This window comes from Rhinopithecus bieti, unplaced genomic scaffold (assembly GCF_001698545.2).
Source record: "Rhinopithecus bieti isolate Rb0 unplaced genomic scaffold, ASM169854v2 scaffold_2721, whole genome shotgun sequence".
Taxonomy (NCBI): domain Eukaryota; kingdom Metazoa; phylum Chordata; class Mammalia; order Primates; family Cercopithecidae; genus Rhinopithecus; species Rhinopithecus bieti.
The window spans coordinates 485,811-506,809 of record NW_016803895.1 but is presented as its reverse complement, the minus strand read 5'-3'; the positions used below and the strand labels follow the sequence as shown (position 1 = coordinate 506,809).

Below are 20,999 nucleotides of genomic sequence, written 5' to 3'. Positions count from 1 at the left end.
TTTGTTTTTTGTTTTTTTTTTTTTTTTTTTTTTTTTTTTTTCTGTTTTTTTTTGCGAGCCGTTTTCAGTGGGGCTTCCTTATTTAATGATTCATTACTTCTTGCATAGAAAATTTAAAATAGGACCCTAACTATTGCCTTCATTTTCTCACCTTACAACTATCTTGTAGACCAGGGGTCCCCAACCCTCAGAACGCAGACTAGTACAGGCCTGTGGACTTTTAGGAATTGGGCCACACAGCAGGAGGTGAGCCGGAAGCAAGGGAGCATTACCACCTGAGCTCTGCCTCCTGTGTGCTCCTTATAAGAATCTAATGCCTAATGATCTGAGGTAGAACAGATATCATCCCAGAACCATCCTCCCTACCTCCATCCGTGGGAAAACTTTCTTCCATGAAATCAGTCTCTGGTGCCAAAAATGTTGGGGACTGCTGCTATAGACCTATTATATCATTCTCCTGTTTAAACATCAACTAAGTAACATCCAAACTCCCCGGCCTAGGATTAAGGATCTCCTTCCTTAACATGGCCTCAGCTTATTTTTTCAGATTCACTTCTCTTCTGGTTGTGTGGGTTCTCTGCCCCAGCCAACCTGGATCAGTTGCCTGTTTTTCTTTCTAGAATGGTGTATTTTTTTTTTTTTTTAATTGAAGCCCTAGTTTAAATTAATAAATTATGGTTCAAATAATACTTTTTCATAAACTATTTCATCTTCTTTTCCCTGTCAAATGCTTTCTCCATATTTTGGATTGAGATGATTTGAAGAAGTCTCTCTTCAGGCAATTATGTATTACATTTATCCTATTAGATTGGCAGGTCTTATTTATTGTAATAGTCCCTATATCCCCTAATGTCTTACGAAATATAGAAGTGCAACCTTATTTACTCATGGATCAAATAGTCAAAAAGCCAGTCTTATGTCTACAAACCAGACCTTTACCAATTATTATGTAGCATGGGTAACTGGTAGAAATTACCATCATTATAAAGAAATAGGTTAATAGATCCTTTAAATATTCACACATTGGATGATTTGCTATGTTAGTGTATTTAATTTTTAAAGTTATGTCACTTGAATATACTTTTCTTTAACAACCCATCATTTTTCTATAAAGCAATAATTAGTTAGGACATTAGATGTTAAAGACCTCTATCATATCAAGAAGGTGACTATAGTTATGGGCAATCAGTATGTACAGGTGAGAAGAATATTACAGACAAAACATTTTTTAAGATAGTCAGTATTAACTTTTGTAGAGGAGTTTTGGCTGAATGACCATCCAAAGTCATACTGCAAGCATTTGTAAATGCATACATGCATAAGAAGTGAAGGCAGCAGGTTAAACTACACATTTTAAAACATCAATATAAAATTCAATGTAAACCGTAACACATTTTAATTGTTTTGTCTGCTTTTAAGGTGGTGAATCCCAAAAGAAAGGAAAAAAGAAAAAATATAGTAATTCTGGAACAGTAAGTCAAATTTTATGTTATTTATTAAAGATTAAAATAAATGAATATACATATATGTAGATGGCATCTTTAATCCTACTGGAAGCAATTAAAAAACTGAGCTGTGTTTCACTCAGGGTTTTAATATGAGCAAACACAATAGAAAAATCAGCTTCCCAGGGGACTGATTGTAATGAAGAATACCTTATAGAAGGTATTGACTTGGCTTCTTGCAGATAATCCTAGGGGCTGCAAGGCCTCTGAGAGAGGCTGAAGTTTTGTTATGAACTCTTCATTCAGTGGAATCCGAGTGTAATGAATCAGGCAGACATAAAAAAACACAAGTGGTGGTAAGAAATACTATACTCTTTACAGGCTATACTTAACAACTGTGACTCATTTCGTGGGATATGTATGTGCTCATTCAAAAAAGTTGTCATTAAAATTGACAACTCTGTGGGAATGATGTACTAAATCAGTACAGAAGATGCAAAGATGTATCAAAAATAAAAAATCAGTGTCATCCTATTTTAAGAAAAAATACTGCAGTTTTTTTTCTTAAGATTAACTTTTTTGGGGAGAAGCAAAATCTAAGTTTTCTCTCAGTTTTCTTTGAAAGATCTCTATAAAGCAAGACAGTTAAAATATTAGATGAGCTCATTACAGAACCATGACTGAAAACACACATTTCCTCTTGAAGGCTTTGTTCACTGATTTTGGTTTTTTGGTTTTAACCATTTTCCAACTCCCTTTCATCTTTCCTTTTATGTAAAATGGGAAGTAACACAATGTCCTTGTAGATAATTTTCATGCTGTTCTTCAACGAAAGTAAACCGGTCATAGAAAGACATTGGTTAATTTTTTTGGTCCCTTTCCTTCAGATAATTTTAAATGTAAGAACAATCAGTCCTAGCAGATGTTAATAAAAAATAATGTCTTTAGTGATTTTCAAAATGCAAAGAAATACAATTTTCTCTCTAATAGTTAGAAAATCTATTTGGGGTCACAAACAACTAGAAGGTAATTCTGTCTTTTCTTTTCAGGTAACTTTACTCTCTTTCTTGGTAGAAACAGAAGTTTCATTCCTTGACTACATTAAGGGAGGGTAAGTCATTTTCTGGAATTGTTTTGTTACTTAGGCATTTCGTACAATTTGTATAAAAAGTGCTACCACGAGGTACCTGGCACTGAAATGATCACCTTTATTATATTTTGATGGCAAGCCTATTATAATTCTGTTTCAGATATAAAGTAAAAAATGTACATACCTAGAGCTATTACTTTTGGGGCAAATTGTAACTTTTCTTTAACCAAGAGAAAATATTGTATGATTAATAGTTGTAGATAATGGCTATTATGTGCACTTTCATAGGATGTTTTTGTTTGCTTAACACATAGGACATTGTACATGCACTATTCATTATTTGTAATATAGGTATAAAGCTTCAGGGCCTGATTTAAATATATATACTAGGTTAAGAATATTAAAGGAATGTGCCTTGTCATAAAATCAGAATGCAGAAATGGATGGTGTAGTCGTTTATTCAGTCCTACAGCTCTCAGACAGGAATACATTTCAGGAAAACAAATAGTTGTAACCATTTTTGAAACTTTTCAAAACCCAGACAGATCCTGTGTTGGTAATGTACTGTTAGTTCTTATACCCTCGTAAACAGGGAAGTATTTTCAGTTTTGCTTCTCATTTTAACCTATTTCTTCCTTTTCTTAACCTGACCAAGCATCACCTGTATTAGTCTGTTCTCACACTGCTATAAAGAAACTACCCCAAACTGGGTAATTTATAAAGGAAAGAGGTTTAATTGACTCATAGTTCTACATGTCTGGGGAGGCCTCAGGAGACTTATAATCATGGCGGATGATCGATGGTACAGGGGAAGCAAGGCACGTCTTACATGGCAGTACGCGAGAGAGCACATGTGAAGGAGGACCTGTCAGACACTTCTAAAACCATCAGATCTCATGTGAACTCACTCACTATCATGAGAACAGCATGGGGGAAACTGCCCCCATGATCCAATCACCTCCCACCAGATCCCTCTCTTGACACATGGGGATTGTGGGGATTACAATTTGAGATGAGATTTGGGTGGGGACGCAGAGTCAGACCATATCATCCCCAGAGATTTAAAACAAGCATTCATTGTCTTGCAGTATAAAATGTCTACATATTCTCTTTTCCTTCACCTTGTATTTTCAATATGCAAAAGTGGAGCGAAGCAAATTTGAATGTGTTTAGTAACTTCATAATGAATATCACTCATGTAAACCTCTTCCTAATTATGAGTCAGCAACTGCCCCCCACCCCATAAAGACTCACTGATAGAATGCCCTCAGGTTGAAAAAGGGGATGAAGGAATGGGGGTACCAAGGGAACAAAGATGACTTCACACAACCCAGAGAGCTTGCCTCTTGTTGCTCTTAGTTAAGGATACAAAGCAAACAAACAAACAAAATACCTACTTAAATGAGTACTCTTTGCTATATACGGGCATCCAAAATGCAAAGTGGCTGCACAGACTGAGAAGCAACAATGGTTGTTTCAATAAAGTACAAAGTAGAAAAAAAAAGTTTGCCAACTCTTAGTATTCCAATGTCTGTGCCTATTTTATTTTAGAAGATAGAAAATAGGATGTTTAATTTGTCATAAAATATATTCCTGTAAAAACTCCTTAGTAGTAGTGGGTAATAGTGTTACAGGATCTTTGGGGTGTTGCTTTTTCTGGCGTGAAACCTCTGGCTGGCGGTACCTTTTCCTGAGTTTGCTCAGGCCTGCTGGGCTCGTTCCATCCACTTGGCCTAGCAGGCTGCACTTTTCTCACACTACCAGCCTGGGTCTCATGCCCGCCAAGGGTGTATCAGGCATGGAGTGGCGAGGAGTATGTGAGCATGGGATCCAGCCACTGTGCAGTCTGACGTGCTGGCTGCTGCAGCAGGGCGGGCACCTGCGGGTGCTGGCACAGGTGCCAGCTCTCTGTGAGGCTGTGGCTGGACCAGACGCACCACAAGCAGCTTCCCTGGTGGCACCTAGAAAGCTTGAAGATGGTAGGCACTGCAGGACCCCAAAAAGGAAGTCACAGTCTTGGCTGAGGGAGCTCCCAGGTCTGGGCTCCCCCAGGGGCCACAGCTATTCTATCCTTCTCTATGCCTGCAACATGGTGAGCAGTTTCAACCCTGTTTGTGTAGTTCATTTAGCTCCGCTGTTTGGCAGGTCCCACGTTCTTCTCTTGTGACCAGGAAGAATGGGATATGCAGAGAAGTGAAGGGTAAGCCGAGATGAAGAGGAGTTTTATTGAGCAATAGAACAGCTCACAGAAGACCCACAGGGGGTAGCTCCTTTGCGCAGCCAGGCCGTTCCTACTATTTAGCTCCTAGCAGAGCTAGGACCCTGGAGTGGGAAGCTCCTCTCTTCAGGCAGGTTGTCCTATCATCTCCCCAGCTCTCAACCGATAGGAGGCCTTGGAATGGGTTGCTCTTCTCTGCAGGCAGGCCCTCTCATCATCTCCCCAGCTCCGAGCAGAGAGAAGGCCCTAGAGTGGGTTGCTCCTTTCTGCAGCTGACAGTCCTGATGTCCCTGCAAGTCTCTGAAGTGCTCAGCAGAAAGGAGGCCCTAGAGCAGGTAGCTCCTCTTTGCTGCTGGTCATCCCCATCCTTACCAGGCATCCATCCCCTCGGCCCAAGAATCTGTCTGCCTCCTGCTGCTGTTCTTGGCACCTGGGCTCAGCCCTGACTTTGCTCCAAGATTAGAGCGGAAGCGAACAGCAGGGAGAAGCCAGGCAGTGGGAGCAGGCACTTCTCAGCCTGTGAGGGCAGGGGCCCTTCCTGGGTCCCCAAGGGTGCAGGGATGCCTGAGTTTGCAGCTGCGGTTTGGGCAACTGCAGCTGTGTGGGGAAATGGGAGGGGGCGGGCGGTCCCTGCCTGCTTCATGGAGCAGGAGTGGCCTGGGAGGCCCGGGTCTGTAGCAATGGCTTGGACGGCTGCAGTTTCCCCACTGGTGCTCCTGCCCCCACTCAGAAAAGGTGAAGGTCCCACTTGTCCCCGGTTCCCGCACGCTGCCCGGAGCATGCAGCCCTGGCTACGCCTCCTTGCTGCAGCCAGCATGATGGCAGCGTAAGGCTGTCTTGAGCAGCTGCTGCCATCAGTAGTTGATAAAGAAATGAGGTAAGTAAATGGACATCCCTTAGCACCTTCTTTACAACTTAAAAAAAAATTACTTGATATATCTGGTTATATTTTACATATAGAAATACTGATTTGTGGTATTGAAATGTTATAAATTTCAGTTTTTGTCTTTTGTTTTGTTTTGTTTTGCTTTGTGATCATGTGAAGAGTATGTATGTGTATATATAACAGATACCCAGTACGTTTGGTCAGCAGTGCAAATCTAGCAATATTTGGGTGTAAGTCTATCAGTGTAAAACATTTCAGAATCTGGTACCAATAAATCACTTTTACTGTTTGTTCTCAAACTCCTGGCCTCAAGTGATCTGCCCTCCTCAGCCTCCCAAAGTGCTGGAATTACAGGCTTGAGCCACCACACCCAGCCAAATTGGGCACAAATTTAAAATTTGACTTTTATGGTAAAGAGATCTAGCTTGGTCATGACACCCTTGTGTTATACAGTGACAGGCAAATCATTTAAAATATCTACACTTTAATTTCCTGTAGTTCACATGAATTGGATATTCTGAAGTTCATTTGTAAAAGGATATAATTCAATTTGATCTTCCAGCTCTTCCATGACCTTAATGACATCTTATTTATTTTTTCTTCACTCTGAAATCATTGTTCGCATTTTGACAGAAGGCTTACTCTAACCTATCGACTTACTCTCGGGTGTAATTTGTGTATGATAATAGCTAAGATCTGCTATGACTATTTTTTATAATCATGGGATCACACTATATACAATACACTGCATTGTATGTTTTGTTTATTAAATGTATTGTGTGTATATGCTAGTATGTCATTACTACCTTTTTGTAAACGGCTTTCCATTATATGATTGTACATCATTTAATTTAAAAATTTCCTGTTAATACATGCTTTAGTGACATACATATTTTATTATAAACAAAGCTGCAATATATATATACATGGTACGTGGCATTTTATGCACTTCATTAGTGCACTTGTGTATAGATATGCCAGCATATCTGTAGCGTTCCTTCCTAGAAATAATGTTATTGAATATAATGATATATGTATTTCACAATTTGTTAGATATTTCTAAATTGTATTGCTAAAAGACTCTAAGAATTTATACTCCCCAAATCTATGCAGGATGTTTACCATATCCTTACCTTTTCTGAATACTGCCCCTCCTTTTTCATTTTCACTAATTTAATAGATATAAGTCCTTGTCAGTTTTCATCTGTAAAACCTTTTTATCAGCTATTTTCATGTTTTCTGTAAAAGCTCATGTCAAACCAGCTGTGTCTTTGGAAACAGACCTTTAAGAATTTTTTGTCTTCTGCTCCTTCTTCCCCCACTTCCACCATAAAGGACTGTGTATTTTCAAAGGAAGAGAAAACACAGAAAGATAGCTTGGAGCTACATTCCTTAGAGCTACATTCCTTTTTTAACAAGTCAGCTAAACTTCTGCAATATTCACACCTTGGTCTTTGATCCCGCTCCTCCTCAGCATGCCTCAGGGGAGACTCTTCTTAAGTTAGCTCATCTGGCCTTTATGCCGTCTGATGACATTGCAAAAGAATAAAATAAACAAACACTTCGGGCTATCATCAACCAAACCACCCAAATTAATATATTGGAGGGCATATTTATTAGTACATTTGAAGATCTGTGGAATTATCAAGGTTAGCTTTTTTTTAAAAAAGATGCCCTTCCATAATACATAATAAGTATGATATATCAAGGTAATTGGAACAAATTGCTGAATTTAATTTGTTTTTTATAATGAATCATAGTAATTCCTCACTTTTAACTTAAAATACCAAGATAAGAGCACTGATTACTGCATTTGTGGATGGTTTTGTTGCTGACTTAAGGTGGCATCATCAATTCAGGGACCTTTTTTTTTTTCTGGCTTCAAGGCTTATTTCTTTATAATTTTGGGGGGGTACAGGTGGATTTTGGTTATATGGTTAAGTTCTTTAGTGGTGATTTTTGAGATTTTAGTGCACTTGTCAGCTGAGCAATATACAGTGTACCCAATACATAGTCTGTAATCCCTCACCTCCCTCCCAACCTTCACCCCTCAAATCCCCAAAGTCCATTGTATCACTCTTATGCCTTTGCGTTCTCATAGCTTACCTCCTGCATATAAGTGAGAGCATAGGATAGTTGGTTTTCCATTCCTGAGTTACTTTACTTAGAATGATGACCTCCACCTGCACCCAATTTGCTGCAAAATACATTATTTTGTTCCTTTTAATGACTAAGGAGTATTCCATGGTGTGTGTGTGTGTGTGTGTGTGTGTGTGTGTGTGTGTGTGTATATATATATATATCACACTTTCTTTGTTTACTTGTTGGTTGATGGGCACATAGGTTGGTTCCATATATTTGTAATTGCAAATTGTGCTGCTATAAACATGTATGTGCAAGTGTTTTTTTTCATATAATGACTTCTTTTCTTCTTGGTAGATACCCAGTAGTGGGATTGCTGAATGAAATGGGGATTCTACTTTTAGTTCTTTAAGGAATCTCCATACTGTTTTCCATAGTGGTTGTACTAATTTGCTTTCCCACTAGCAGTATAAAAGTGTTCCCTTTTCACCACATCCATGCTAACATCTATTGTTTTTTGACTTTTTAATTATGACTATTCTTGCTAGAATACGGTGGTATCTCATTGTGGTTTCAATTTGCATTTCTCTGATAATTAGTGATGTTGAGCATTTTTCCATACGTTTGCTGACTGTTTGGATATCTTCTTTTGAGAACAGTCTATTCATGTCCTTTCCTCATTTTTTGATGGGGTCATTGTTTTTTTCTTGCTGATTGGTTTGCATTCCTCATAGATTCTGGACACCAGACCTTTGTCAGATTCATCGCTTGCATATATTTTCTTCCACTGGGTGGGTTGTCTGTTTTCTCTGCTGATTATTTCTTTGGCAGTACAGAAGCTTTTTGTTTAATTAGGTCTGATTTGTTTACTTTTGTTTTTGTTGCATTTGGTTTTGGGTTCTTAGTCATGAATTCTTTGCCTAAGCCAATGTCCAGAGAGTTTTTCTGATGTTATCTTCTGGAATTCTTATGGTTCAGGTCTTTAAGTCTTTGATCCATCTTGAGTTGATTTTTGTATTAGGTGAGAAATGGAGATTCAGTTCCATTCTTCTACATGTGACTTGCCAGTTTTCCCAGTATCATTTATTTAATAGGGTGTTCTTTCCCCAGTTTTTATTTTTGTGTACTTTGTTAAAGATCAGTTAGTTAGATCTGACTTTACACTTGGGTTCTCTATTCTGGTCCTTGATCTATGTGCCTACTTTTTACCAGTACCATACTGTTTTAGTAACTATAGTCTCGTAGTAAATTTGAAGTCAGGTGATGTGATGCCTTCAGATTTGTTCTTTTTGCTTAGTGTTTATTTAACTATGTGAGTTCTTTCTTTGGTTCCATATGATTTTTAGGATTGTTTTAACTCGTTCTGTCAAGAATGATGCTGGTATTGAAGGGAATTGCATTTGAGTCTGTAGATTGCTTTGGGCAGTATAGGCATTTCACAATATTGATTCCCTCCATCCATGAGCATGGGATGTGTTTCCATTTGTTTGTGTCATCTATTATTTCTTTCAGCAGTGTTTTGTAGTTTTTCTTGTAGAGATCCTTTACTTCCTTGCTTAAGTATATTCCTAGGTATTTTATTTCTTTTTTGCAGCTGTTGTAAAAGGGATTGAGTTCTTAATTTGATTCTCAGTTTGTCATTGTTAGTGTATAGCAGTGCTACTGAGTTGTATACATTGATTTTGTAACCCGAGACTTTACTGAGTTCGTTTATCAGATCTAGGAGCTTTGTAGATGAGTTTTTAGGGATTTCTAGAGATGCAGTCATATCAGTGGCAAACAGCAACAGTTTGACTTCCTCTTTTCCAATTTGGATGCACTTTATTTCTTTCCTTTGTCTGATTGCACTGGGTAGGACTTCCAATACTATGTTGAATAGAAGTGGTTAAAGTGGGCATTATTGTCTTGATCCAGTTCTCAGGGGGAATGCTTTCAACTTTTCCCTATTCAGTATGGTTTTGGCTGTGGGCTTGTCATATATGACTTTTATTACTTTGAGGTAAGTCCTTTGCATGCTTATTTTGTTGAGGGATTTTTATCATAAAGCAATACTGGATTTCATTAAATGCCTTTTCTATATCTATTGAGATGATCATATGTTTTTATAAATTCTGTTTATGTGATGTATCACACTTACTGACTTGCGTATGTTAAACTATCCCTGCATCAATTTAGGGACCTAATTACTGTAACCTTTCCACTGTCGGGTTATGCTCATGTTGAATCTGAATTGACAAGTAAAACTTGAAGTCATCAAAAGGGTGAAACATTATGATGTAAGATATCATTAACAACAATTATGTTGATTTTATAGCTAGCTCTGATTAATCCAAATACTTAGTTGAGTTTTCCTGAATTTATTTTGTCCTCTACATTAATTTTATACAACATTTCTCTTAGACCAGATGCAAGGGAGCATGGGGATAGAGAAAGTGTGAAACAGGCAGCTGTTGTGAACTGTTTAGCAATTGTGCTGAGAGTCAAACATTGCAATTAAACTCACAGAAAGAACTTATTGAATTGCAGTTTAAAATTTTATCTCTTCTTGTTTGTTCTCACAAAAAAATAAGGGAATCGAAAATTATAAAAATGTTAAGTTGGTTTTTTACTCATGAATCCAATTAGAAATTATGCAGAGTTAAAAAAAAAAAAACAAATTTAACTACTAAACAAAATTGTTTTCATAGCCTTTTAATGTATTTTCCTTCAAAGGAACTTCTTTTAGGCCTGGTTTTAGTATTCAATATTATACACTTCCATTAGTTTAGTTATTATTGATGTAGGTATTTACATGAAAATACAAGCTTGATTGTTTGTGAAACCAGATTGTTAGTTTGTTACTTTTCATTCATTGTCTCAATCCCTAAAATATTGTGTTTAGCTGCAGTAGACAGATTTATGGATTCAGGTACACAGTGAGCAGATGAGACAGATGCATTCTAAATCAACCAAAATCCAATTTTTATTCAAATATTCTCTGAAATGCAAATCTAATTTTTAGATTTTTTTTTTTTTTAATAAGCAGTGCCATGTTTTTTTCTGGAGTATGAGATACATTCTATGATTTGAAATAGTAAAAAGTTTTATTTTCTAAACAGAAGAATAATATTCATGAAGGAGCTTTGTTATAATAAACACTGATGGTCTCTTCTGGATTATTGACCTTGGTGTCGTCATTTTAATCATACTCTGTACTTTTATCCTGTAGTTATTTTATTCCTCTTATTAAAATGGTTTTAGATATTAAAATTTGAATACAATTGTCTACCTAAAATGAGATTTATATTTAGTAATCTCTAACCTTTGACATTGAATACTTCAAGTATCATTAATAAGGACAATGTCAGATTCCTTTCAAATTACATACTGTTATGAAATCTAAGATAATTTCTTAGGTAGCATCATTATTATTTTAGTTATTATTATTTGTGAATTGGGTTTATTCACTTTTACAGACTTGTAGAATACATACTTCCATATTCCCAGCAGCTCACACTAAGTATCTGAAGACAGAATCATAAATTTCAATTTGCTTCTTCTGCCTTTTAGTCCTCTATGTCTCTCAAGTGTTATGACACTTCACTTCCCCATCACCTTAACTCAGGAACAAATATCTACAAAGTTTCCCACATCTCTTTGATTGGCAGATGAAGGGGGAAAACAGATCACAAACTTTGTTGCACACTGAGTCCCTGCTAAGCCACTAGAATTTCATGTCAACAATTTCATGTCAACATGAAATCCTGGTCTATGCTTTTATCAGAAAATTTAGTGTGTTAGAAACTTGGAAGTCTATAGACTGTCATTTTTTTCTTTTGAAGAAAGGCCAAACTCTCATCCAGCCAGTCCAGGTGAGCTTATACTAATTTTCCTGGGTGTCATTTTAATTGTTTATTTGTATGATTTGTTTGTTCAAAGAGACGTAGTTTTAAAATATTTTTTGTAGGTCTGAACACAGAGTGGCCATTGAGTAAGTACTGACTAATTAACCATTTGGAGCATGATTTTTTACCCTTTTTTTCTCCAAAATTTCTTAGCAAAATTAAAACATAATGAAAAAATATAACTTTAAATACAGAGTGTGACAAACTGGAATACAAATCCTCACATCTGTTTCTCTTAGACCTTATCAATTTGCGATCTTACTCTCTCCAGGAGTCATACAGCAATCATCAGATAAAACAGATGGACCAGGTTTTCTGGAATAAGAAAACATGCTTTTGTATTGCCTCTACTAGAATTCGTCTCAGCTGAACTCTATATCTTCATTGTAGTTACTTGGAGGAAAGGCAAAATCAAGATTAGAAGTACAAACTGCTTGTTTTCTTCATATCTTAAGAGAAAGGGAGTATGAGAGAAGGTAATAGGAGAGACAGTAAGTGGACAGGAACTTCTAGGAAAGAAATTCAGTAAGGAATAAATGTTTGGGAAAAAGTCAGCCCAATTGCAAAGACGAGGTTGCTGATAATTGAGGCATTGTATAGTAGTGGCAAAGAATTTGGGTTCTGGCATTAATTGTACAGTTCAGATCCTGGATCTGCCTTTTGCTAGCATAACCTGTTTTCATTTCTGTGAAACAGGAATATAAATAACAATGCCTATTTCATAGAATGGCTGTGAGGGTTAACTAAATTTCATATAGTTAACAACTAAATGCTACCTATTAATTTTCTGAAAAATCTCAAAGTTCTAATATGTCTAAGCTCATCATATTGTTGTCATCATATGGTTGTAGTAATTGCCCTAGTTATGAGAGACATGAAGAAAAAAGTATGCTTTCAAATTTACAAAGCCAGTGAAAATCACTTTCTTACAGTTCATTTCTGTTTGAGGATAACCCCAGGATACTTCTTTCAGTCCAGACAGCCCTGTTCGCTCCAACCCAAACTCAACCCTAAATCTAAATCTTGTTTGAAAGAATTTTTAAAAGCGCTATCTACCTATCATAAGCTAATCTTAAAGACTAAAGTGGGCTTCTTGATACTACTTATTGTAGAGGCTAGTTGAATATCAGTAAGTTCCTTCATCAACAGGCCCCATACAGATTTTTTTTTTTTTTTTTTTTACTTAAAAATACTTGAACAATTGAAATAATTCTGTAAAACATTTAACTTAGTTTTATAAAATTGGCAGGCTGGGCATGATGGCTCACGCCTGTAATCCCAGCACTTTGAGAGGCTGAGGCAGGTGAATCTCTTGAGCCCAGGAGTGTGAGACCAGCCTGGGCAATATAATGTGCCCGCATCTCCGTAAAAATTAAAAAATATAATAGTTTGGTCTGATGGCACATGTGTGTTCTCCCAGCTACTCAGTGGGCTAAGGTGCAGGGATTGTTAAACCCAAGAGGTTGAGGCTGCTGTGAGCCATGATGATGCCACTGATGTGCAGTCAGCCTGGCAACAGAGCGAGACCTCTTCTTAAAAAAAAAAAAAAAAAAAAAAAAGTGTCATTGCATTGGATATGTTGCTTCAGGGAGCACATCTTGCCAGAACATGCAACACTATAAAGGTTTTTTACCATTAATCCAATTTCTTATTCAAAAATGAAATATACATGTCTAGGATTTTTTATAATACTTTTTGTTGTGGCACCCAAGTACTTTCATTTATCAAATTAGTGGAAAGCTAAACCCTGAGGTGCTGAGTAGGGTTAAATCTAATAAAAACAAAGCCATTCTGCCGTCTATAAATATTTTCACATGGAACATTATCATATCGAAACTGAACTCATCTAAAGTAAGATCTAGAAAACAAACTTTTAGGAATATTAAGAAGACTGTCATAAACATTGATTTGGTTAAGGTTTGATTCTCATTTTTGTACATTTAAAATGTATACTTGGGCTGGGCACAGTGGGTCACGCCTATAATCCCAGCACTTTGAGAGGCCGAGGTTGGCCGATCACCTGAGGTCGGGAGTTCGAGACCAGCCTGACCAACATGGAGAAACCCCGTCTCTACTAAAAATACAAAAATTCACCAGGCATGGTGGTGCATGCCTGTAATCCCAGCTACTTGGGAGGCCGAGGCAGGAGAATCGCTTGAACCCGGGAGGCAGAGGTTGCAGTGAGCCGAGATCGTGCTGTTGCACTCCAGCCTGGGCAACAAGAGCAAAACTCCATCTGGAAAAAATAAAAAAAGGTATACTTGGAAAGCTTAGAGATGTCTAGTTACATACTTTACGATTGCGATTTCATTGCCAGTTTATGTTATGCTGCAGATAAGTTTTTTCAGAGTCCTCCATTTCAAAGTCAAAGGAAACTCTTCAGGTATGTCTCATCATCAGGGCTAGCACTAATCTTGCCAAATATTGACAGTCTGTTGGTATTGGGCAGTTTCATAGCTACATTGCTTGGTTACAGTGTGCACTTTTAGCCACACACAGTGAAAACTGAAAGAACTGAGTGATGCAACAGCAATGAATTTTTGCAAAACTATTATTAATACTAGAAAAACAACTTTACATCTCTCCCTCCTGATGATGTGCTAATAATTTTCTCTTTAAACATATAACTTTTCTTTGAAACTTAGAAACTTTTGTAGGAACACAATTTTATCATCTATGTCTGTGAAATTATTCTATTGTAAACAACACACTTTGCTATTTCTAAAATAGTTTCATGGTTGAGGGCAATTAAAAGGTTGGGGGCTGGGAGCAGGAGAAACAGAAATACATAAAACAGTAGCTCACCAAAGGCAGGAGGTAGTAGGGTGGGAAAAAGTTTGTCACTGACATTGCTTAGAATTGCTAGTGTATGGTGATATTAAAATGTAGTTTGCATATGCACAAGATATATTACTATATTTAAGTTCTGTACAGACAGTGTACCCCTCTACTGCCTGTACTGGTTGGAGCTTCATTGCCCCACCCTTGATACATCACTAACCCACATTACAGGAAGGACTCATGAAAGATAAATTTATGTTAATATAAAGAAGGAACTCTCTTCTGACCCAACAAAGAAGAGAATTATTATGAACCAGGAGAAAATGGCATGGGTTACTCAAGGAATTCGTCTCCCAGCATGTAGAGTATTTGCTATGTGCAGGTACTTTAGAGTTTTATTTCTAACATTTAGAAGTCTCCTTCAAAGTGGTTGTTACCTATCTATCATGAGAAAACAGAGACCCAGAGAGTTGATAGTTTTGCAAGGAGTCACAACTAGCTAGCTAGTGGTGATTCTGGGATTCAAACTCCAGTCTATATGACTCAAGAGTTCACTATCTTCCTACTAGGCAGGCATTACCTCTCTGGCACCTACCTCATTTTAAATAGGATTTTGATGGACAATGCTTAACATTTTCGGTTTGGGGTTGATTATTTTGTTAGCTTATTTTGATTATGTCACATATATTTTCTAACTATTGGTTAGAAAAAAGGTTAGCAATTTTGCATACCTTTTTGATAAGGTGTTCTTGAATTGCACGAAGATAAGCTAGCCTCCTTGTGAAGTTGTATTTTGGAGTAGTAGTATTGTGTGAAAAAATATAGAAATCAATCTTCAAAGTCTAGAGAAATTAGAAAGTTTTGTTGATTTGTAAAAACTGGATTCAGTAAGGATGAAGAATAAAAAGTTGAGGAATCATATCTCTTGTCTCCAGTTATTTTTTTATTGTTACTTTTGACATTTCACTGATCCCCAGGAATCCAGAGTGCGTGAAGGAAAGAAAGGATGGAAAATAAGGCAAAAGTCAAAGTTTACAATTACTTCATGCAGTAGAATTTTGTTTGAGGAAGTACCTAGATAACACCTAATAAGGTTAGATCATAAATTCATAGTGCAGTTTTGGGTTGGGCAGGTTGGGACCTTATTAGTGGGTGTGAAGGAAAGGAAATCTGACATGGGAGGGTCAGATACTGAGAAATAACCCGAACCTCTGGTAGACCCAGAAATTTGATAAGCATTAGAAAATCCAGTATTCAAAGAAGTATACTAAACTCAGGTTCTGAAAAACTAGTATCAGTAATCGTGATAATAATGAATCAACTACTTAATGGGCCTTCTAAAGGACAGGTGCTTTTATGGTCCTCACAGCAACAATCCAAGGAAAGTTTTATAATTCTTTACAAGTGAGCTGCAGAAGGTCGAATAGTTTTTTCAAGGTCACATGAATCATAAGTGAAGGTATTTATATCTGAATTGCATTTGTGCATCTCAAAACCTGCCCTCATTCTAAGAGATCTTACTTGGCAAGATCTTAATTCACTGAGTAGTTCATGGGCATGGGATGCCAGAATTTTGAAGATACAGCAAAGTTTGGAATCAGGCATCTGTCTGCATTGTCATTCAGGTAGTTGAACCACTTTTAAGAAAAGCAAGAAGATAAGACACAAAAGGGCTCAGAGTTTAGCCCAGGGTGAAAGAAGGTCAAGAAGGGTTAGGTTGGATGACAATGTTTGAGGCAAGTGCACCAGGGCTTCAGGACATGTTCCAGAACCAAAGTGTGAACTAGAATGCGTATTGGTAAATTAAGGCAGAAGCATAGTCCTGGTACCAACATGGAAAGAATGAGAGGAATATTATTGTTGGATGGGCATCCCAACTACATTTTTGAGTTCTAGATACCAACAGCTAGTGGATCTGAATCTGTTTGTCAAGATTAATTTAAAGAGGAGTGGGAGAAATTCATTGTATAATTTACAAAGTTCGCTTTGTACAACTGAACCAGATTTGAAATTGGTAAGAAAGGAAAACAAGCCTTCTGCACATCGCCATCAGAGTTTTGTTAGTTCTCTGTAATGAATTCATAGTAACAGCTGTAGAAAACACATGTAAGATGGTATTACTCTCTGTATGTGTACATGTGTGTCTCGTTGTCTTTGATACTCCCATATATACTTGTTTCCTGTGGATCTTTGCTGTTCTAGTAAATTATTCTCATCTTGACATCTGATTTCTCTGTCATTCACAGCTTTTGGAAAGATGGTAGAGTAAAATAGGGACATTTTCCAAGTACATATTTTAGTAGTACTAGGACATATGTATTGGGAAGTCTCATGAGATGTTAGTACTAACTCATGCAATTTGGCAGGCATAACTTTTTTATATTCTAAAATATAATGCTGCTAACTGGATTTTATGAAATCCTTCTGTCTTTTCTACTTCTGAAACATAAAATGGCAGCTAAAGTAACACTTCCTAAACAAGATGTTTCGAGGATTTAAATGTGATTGTTTTATGAATATTCTGTCAGGAGTAATCTTGTATAAATTTGGATTTTTTTTTTCCTTTGACACATGATTGATTTTTTTTCCTCTAACATTAGGCTTCAAGCAATATTAGAGAATGAAAAAGGGGTAACAACTTGACTGACTGAAATGTTTGATTTACTTTCATAACAGATTGTTTATTAAAGTCTTCAAGAAACCTGTTTTATAACTTGAGGTTATAGTATTGCTAGGAACTTTCTTTGAAATTTTTATCAGTTAATATTTTCTAAATACATAGAGTATGGCACTTGATTTGATAAGTATGTGTTATAATATGAATGGAAACCCTTAGGAATCATGGGGTTGAACAAACTGATGTTCACAGTAAATGTGCAGGTGAGTTTTAGGTTATGCTATTGATTTTGAATTCAATGATAAAATGCTGTGTTATCTTTGTCATTGTTTTTTAACAATATAAAACTGGAGTTTTGCCCTGTGAGTTCAGGAATGGTGTTTTATTTGCTCCTGTTTCTCTTGATCCTATAGCACAGTGCTTGGCTGTTGGAAGGTGCTCCATAAATCATTGTTGAACTGTGGTTTTCTAAGTAGAAGAATCTCAATGTTGTGATAGTAGTTAGCCTAGTGATCATCGCTACCATGAGCTGCTTTATTTAGTAAGCCATAGTATTTTCCTTCTCAGCTGAATGCTGCTGCTGATTCAAAGTAATAAAGGCGAGAGATTCTTCCTGACATGCAGAATGAGACAAAGAATTAATCAAATCTTGTCATCAATCAGTCATCAAATACGCTTCAGGATTCTGCTTTACTCATTGAGTGTCTCTGTTGCACTGTAATTACCAAATGGTCTTATTTATCATTTAGTGCTAAACGAATGCATCCACCTTTTATACTTAGGCTTAAGAGTGTAAGTCTCCACATATTGGAAACCACCTCACTGTATTTACTGGGCAAGTGGACACATTTGTTTTATGATTGTTTCTAACTTGTTCTTCAGGGTAGCCTAGGATGTGTAGCATAACCATCAAATTCCTAGAAGCATTGGTTGCAGATACAAGACTTCAATAGTCGTAGATACAAAAAGTGCCCTGGATTTCAACAGTGCTCATTGGTCCTGCCTTTCGTTCTTCTTCCTTCCTTCCTTCTTACCTTCTTTCCCTCTCTTTTTCTTATCTTTTTTTCTTTTCTGCAGTTCATTGTTTTGTTGTACATAGTCTACATGGTTTTGTAATGTAGTTTAGCTATTGATAGTTTTAGTAAGTTAGTTTAATTCTAAATATCTGCTCCTTTTTATTTTCATTTTTTAACAGTGTCTCACTCTGTTGCCCAAGCTGGAGTGCAATAGTGCAATTATAGCTCACTACAGCCTCAAATTCCTAGGCTGAAGAAATCATCACACCTCAGCCTCCTATGTAGTTGGGACTACAAGTGTACACTCCCCCACCTGGTTATTTTTTAAAGTTTGTATTCAGACTGGGTCCCAGTATGTTGCCCAGGCTGGTCCCGAACTCCTGGCTTCAAGTGATCCTCCCACCTCAGCCTCTCAGAGTGCTGGGATTATAAGTGTGATCCACTGTGCCTGGCCTCTGCTCTCTCCTTCTTTTTAACTCTTATGTATGATTCTTTAGTGAATAGCCATAACTTTTCTTTGTAGCTTTGGTAGGCACAACTTTGGCTTTGAGAGGACCTTTGCATCTATGATTACTGAAGTCTTGTATCTGCAACCAATGCTTCTAGGAAGTTGACGGTTATGCCACACATCCTGGGCTACCCTGGAGAACAAGTTAGAAACAATCATAAAACAAATGTATCCATTCGTCCAGCAAATACCGTGAAGTTTCAATATGTGGAAAGCATTGTGAAGATGCTGTTACAAGAGAGAGTCGAATCAAGATAATAGTGTGTATTTTCCTACAGTGTACCGACATTGAACCAAAGACTGAACTTCCAAATATTGGAAACCACCTCACTGTATTTACTGGGCAAGTGGACACATTTGTTTTATGATTGTTTCTAACTTGTTCTTTAGGGTAGCCTAGGATGTATAGCATAGGATGTGTAGCATGTGATCTTTATAATCTGCTAAAACATATATTCTTAAAGCTCAAAGTTATTTTTTATTCCTAATGAGGTGTTATTTGAATAAAATAACATAAAAAAGAATATATAGATTATTTTGTTATTTATATATTTGATAACATATTTGATAGAAGGAAAAATTTGCCCAAGCATGAGATTATATCCAGATTTTTTTTACCATTAAGAACTTCTATGTAGAATTTTTTCCAGGATTGCAGCATATTAATAATAGAATCCATATCCTTTATTGTGTGCCTATTATAGCCAGGAAGTTTGCAAATATTTAACTGGAGAAACAGATTAGTATAGAGGTTATGATTATGGTCTTTGTAGTTGAATGTGAATTCAAATTCCAGTGCTCTTGTTTATTACTGGTGTGGAAATTATTAAGTTTTGTGAGCATAGATTTCCTTCTCTGTAAAAAGAAGATGATAGTATCTTCTCTTTAAAATTATTGTGTGGTTAACTGGTAGTAGCCATGTAACGTCACATTATATATAATGTGTGATATATATAATGTGAATATCTTATGATATATGTATATATATTATGTGCGTAAAATAAAACATGTATGTAGTATCTCATGTTGTTGCCTTTCAGTTCTCATTTCATTTCTATGGTCCAGGTACCTGCCCTCCAAGAGTTTTGAAATTTGGCTAAAGTCACCAACTGGGTTGCTGGGACTCAAACCCAGTTCATTCAGATTCAAAATCCACACCCTTTCTAATCTACCATACTGCTGTGTGTCACAGTCATTTCTCTCCCTACCACAGCGTGACAAAGCAGTCTGCTGATGGTGATTGTTCTTTTCAGTCCCTCAAAGGGGCTTTTATCTGAAAATGTTCTCCCAGAAGTCTTACTATATTCTTTTTTTAAAAGTTTGTACTCACTTAGGTTCATGCTGGTTAGCATTATGCTCCAAATTAGCCTATATTCTTAGCCTATAAACCTGATTTCTACTGTGAGAAAAAAATACCATATAGCTATTTGTATAAAGGGAATCTATACTCGTTTTTATTAAATGTAAGCAAGAAAGGTTGTTGTTTCCGTAAGGGGGGAAAAAAAAAAAACAATGTGCGAATTTGATTCAATACCTGCATTGCATTTACGTCTTTCCCGGCTGGATATTTGGAGAAAGAAGGAAATATCACTATAGTTTTTACAAAGAGATCTACAAGGGACCCTATGCTGTAATAGCAGAATCAGATAGCTTTATTTAAATCCCATCATTATTTATCCAATAGTTCCAAACTTCAAAGTGTTAAATCAATCATGCTGTGTGTCAAAAGTAATTTGTTGCTAAAAAAAAAGGTACTCATGTTTTCAGATGATTTACTTTTAATTAAAAATTATTTTGTAGATTAAATGTGATTCCACGTTATTACAGTACTTATAGCATTGTCATGTATTTGTGTTTGTATATTTTCTCTGGTAAGAAAGAGATGGAATTACATATAGAGTCATAGGTATACTCAAAAAAGTGAATTTCTTATGTGAATGCCACCACCTCATTAGTTTCCATCAGAAAAAAAAACTAAACTAATTCAGTAAAATAACTTTGGGTAACAACCATGTGCTGAAATATATATATATATACACACACACACATATATACACACATACACACACACACATATATACACACACATATATATATACACACACATATATATATACACACACACACACACACACACACACACACACACACACACACGGTCCCCAAGTTACAATAGTTCAACAAGATTTTTCTTTACCATGGTGCAAAATCAGTACGCATTCAGTAGAAAGAAAAGCAGTATGATACTCTCTCTGATGCTGGGCAGTGGCCACAGCTCCCAGTCAGCCACAGGATCACTGGGTAAACAACTGATACTCTAAAGTGTATTGTGTTGCCAGATTATTTTGCCCAACTATAGGCTAATGGAAGCGTTCAGAGCACAATAAAATAGGCTAGAGTTAACTATGACTTTCCTTAGGTTAGGTATTTAAATGCATTTGTCTTACAGTGTTTTCAACTTATGGTTGATTT

At 36.6% G+C, this 20,999-nt stretch overlaps 1 protein-coding gene across 1 annotated transcript in view; it reads left to right on the top strand.

Annotated features, from left to right (window-relative positions):
- Positions 1 to 20,999, top strand: part of LOC108519001 (copine-8-like) — a 262,053-nt gene that overhangs the window by 186,381 nt on the left and 54,673 nt on the right. Inside the window, 3 exon segments of the mRNA XM_017857756.1 lie at positions 1,420 to 1,429; positions 1,432 to 1,472; positions 2,495 to 2,556. Coding sequence (XP_017713245.1) covers positions 1,420 to 1,429; positions 1,432 to 1,472; positions 2,495 to 2,556 — 113 coding nt within the window.